The sequence below is a fragment of the Penaeus monodon genome, chromosome 21 (genome assembly GCF_015228065.2).
Source record: "Penaeus monodon isolate SGIC_2016 chromosome 21, NSTDA_Pmon_1, whole genome shotgun sequence".
NCBI classification, from domain to species: Eukaryota; Metazoa; Arthropoda; class Malacostraca; order Decapoda; family Penaeidae; genus Penaeus; species Penaeus monodon.
Window position 1 is genome coordinate 20840223 of NC_051406.1, and position 860 is coordinate 20841082.

Here is an 860-nt window from a genome sequence, read left to right on the forward strand (position 1 = left end):
GCAGAACAAAGTATATTATGATTATTAATATGTTGTGATACTTCTGCATCCAGGAAGTCTTTTCTTCCATTATTTATTTTTCTTGCTTCTTTGTTGTTGTTTATTGGAAAACAAAAATAGAAAGTCACACTGAAGAAAAACAGAACTTTTCTATATACAATCATTTCAAATATTAATGAAACTGTTCATACTCTTGCCACAGTATGTTCAACAGCATTTTCAATTTTATTCACATTTTTTTTTCTTTCTCATAAGTTGAACACTCACTTACCAAAAGGTATAATACCCCCACCCCCCTCCAAAATATTCATTTCCTTACAAAACTACGGCTTCTCCCTACCATGCTACTCAATCTAAAAGAAACTTAGTAAACAACCATTCCACTAGATATACACACATATGCACCTGCACATCCAAATATAGGCACCTATACCCAGACACAAGCAGCTCACTCACTCAAAGGCTACACTGCCACAGTTAGCAGCCAATCAAACCTTAAAGAAAGAGAAGTGACATAGCCAAGCACACCAGCCTTCTGCACCTCATTTCCACGCAGCTTGGTAGGGGGTTAGTGAGATGTAACATAACTAGATCACTTTACCTTTAATAACCTCAAGTTCTGTTTCAATTGACTGGTCTGTATCATTGAGCTGATGGTCATCGTCACCTCCACCAACAAAGCTATCGTCTCCACCCTCACCAGCATCCACCCCTTCATCATACTGCAGCTCTTCCTGGTCCATCTTTGAGTTGTGTCTGGAAACAGCAAACTAAACTCAAAACAAAATCTTCGCCTCCTTCACCTGCTCATGATGCACCCATGACATAACCGAGTTTGTCTTTTATTCATTTTTACAATT

General features: G+C 38.3%; 1 protein-coding gene across 2 annotated transcripts in view; it reads right to left on the reverse strand.

Moving 5' to 3' along the window:
• Nucleotides 1-860, reverse strand: part of LOC119586332 (polyadenylate-binding protein 2-B-like) — a 22761-nt gene that overhangs the window by 8000 nt on the left and 13901 nt on the right. For both annotated transcript variants that reach the window (XM_037935046.1, XM_037935047.1), the window contains exon 2: nt 602-756. In XM_037935046.1, coding sequence (XP_037790974.1) covers nt 602-743 — 142 coding nt within the window. In that variant the 5' untranslated portion in view covers nt 744-756. The remainder of the gene's footprint in view (nt 1-601; nt 757-860) is intronic.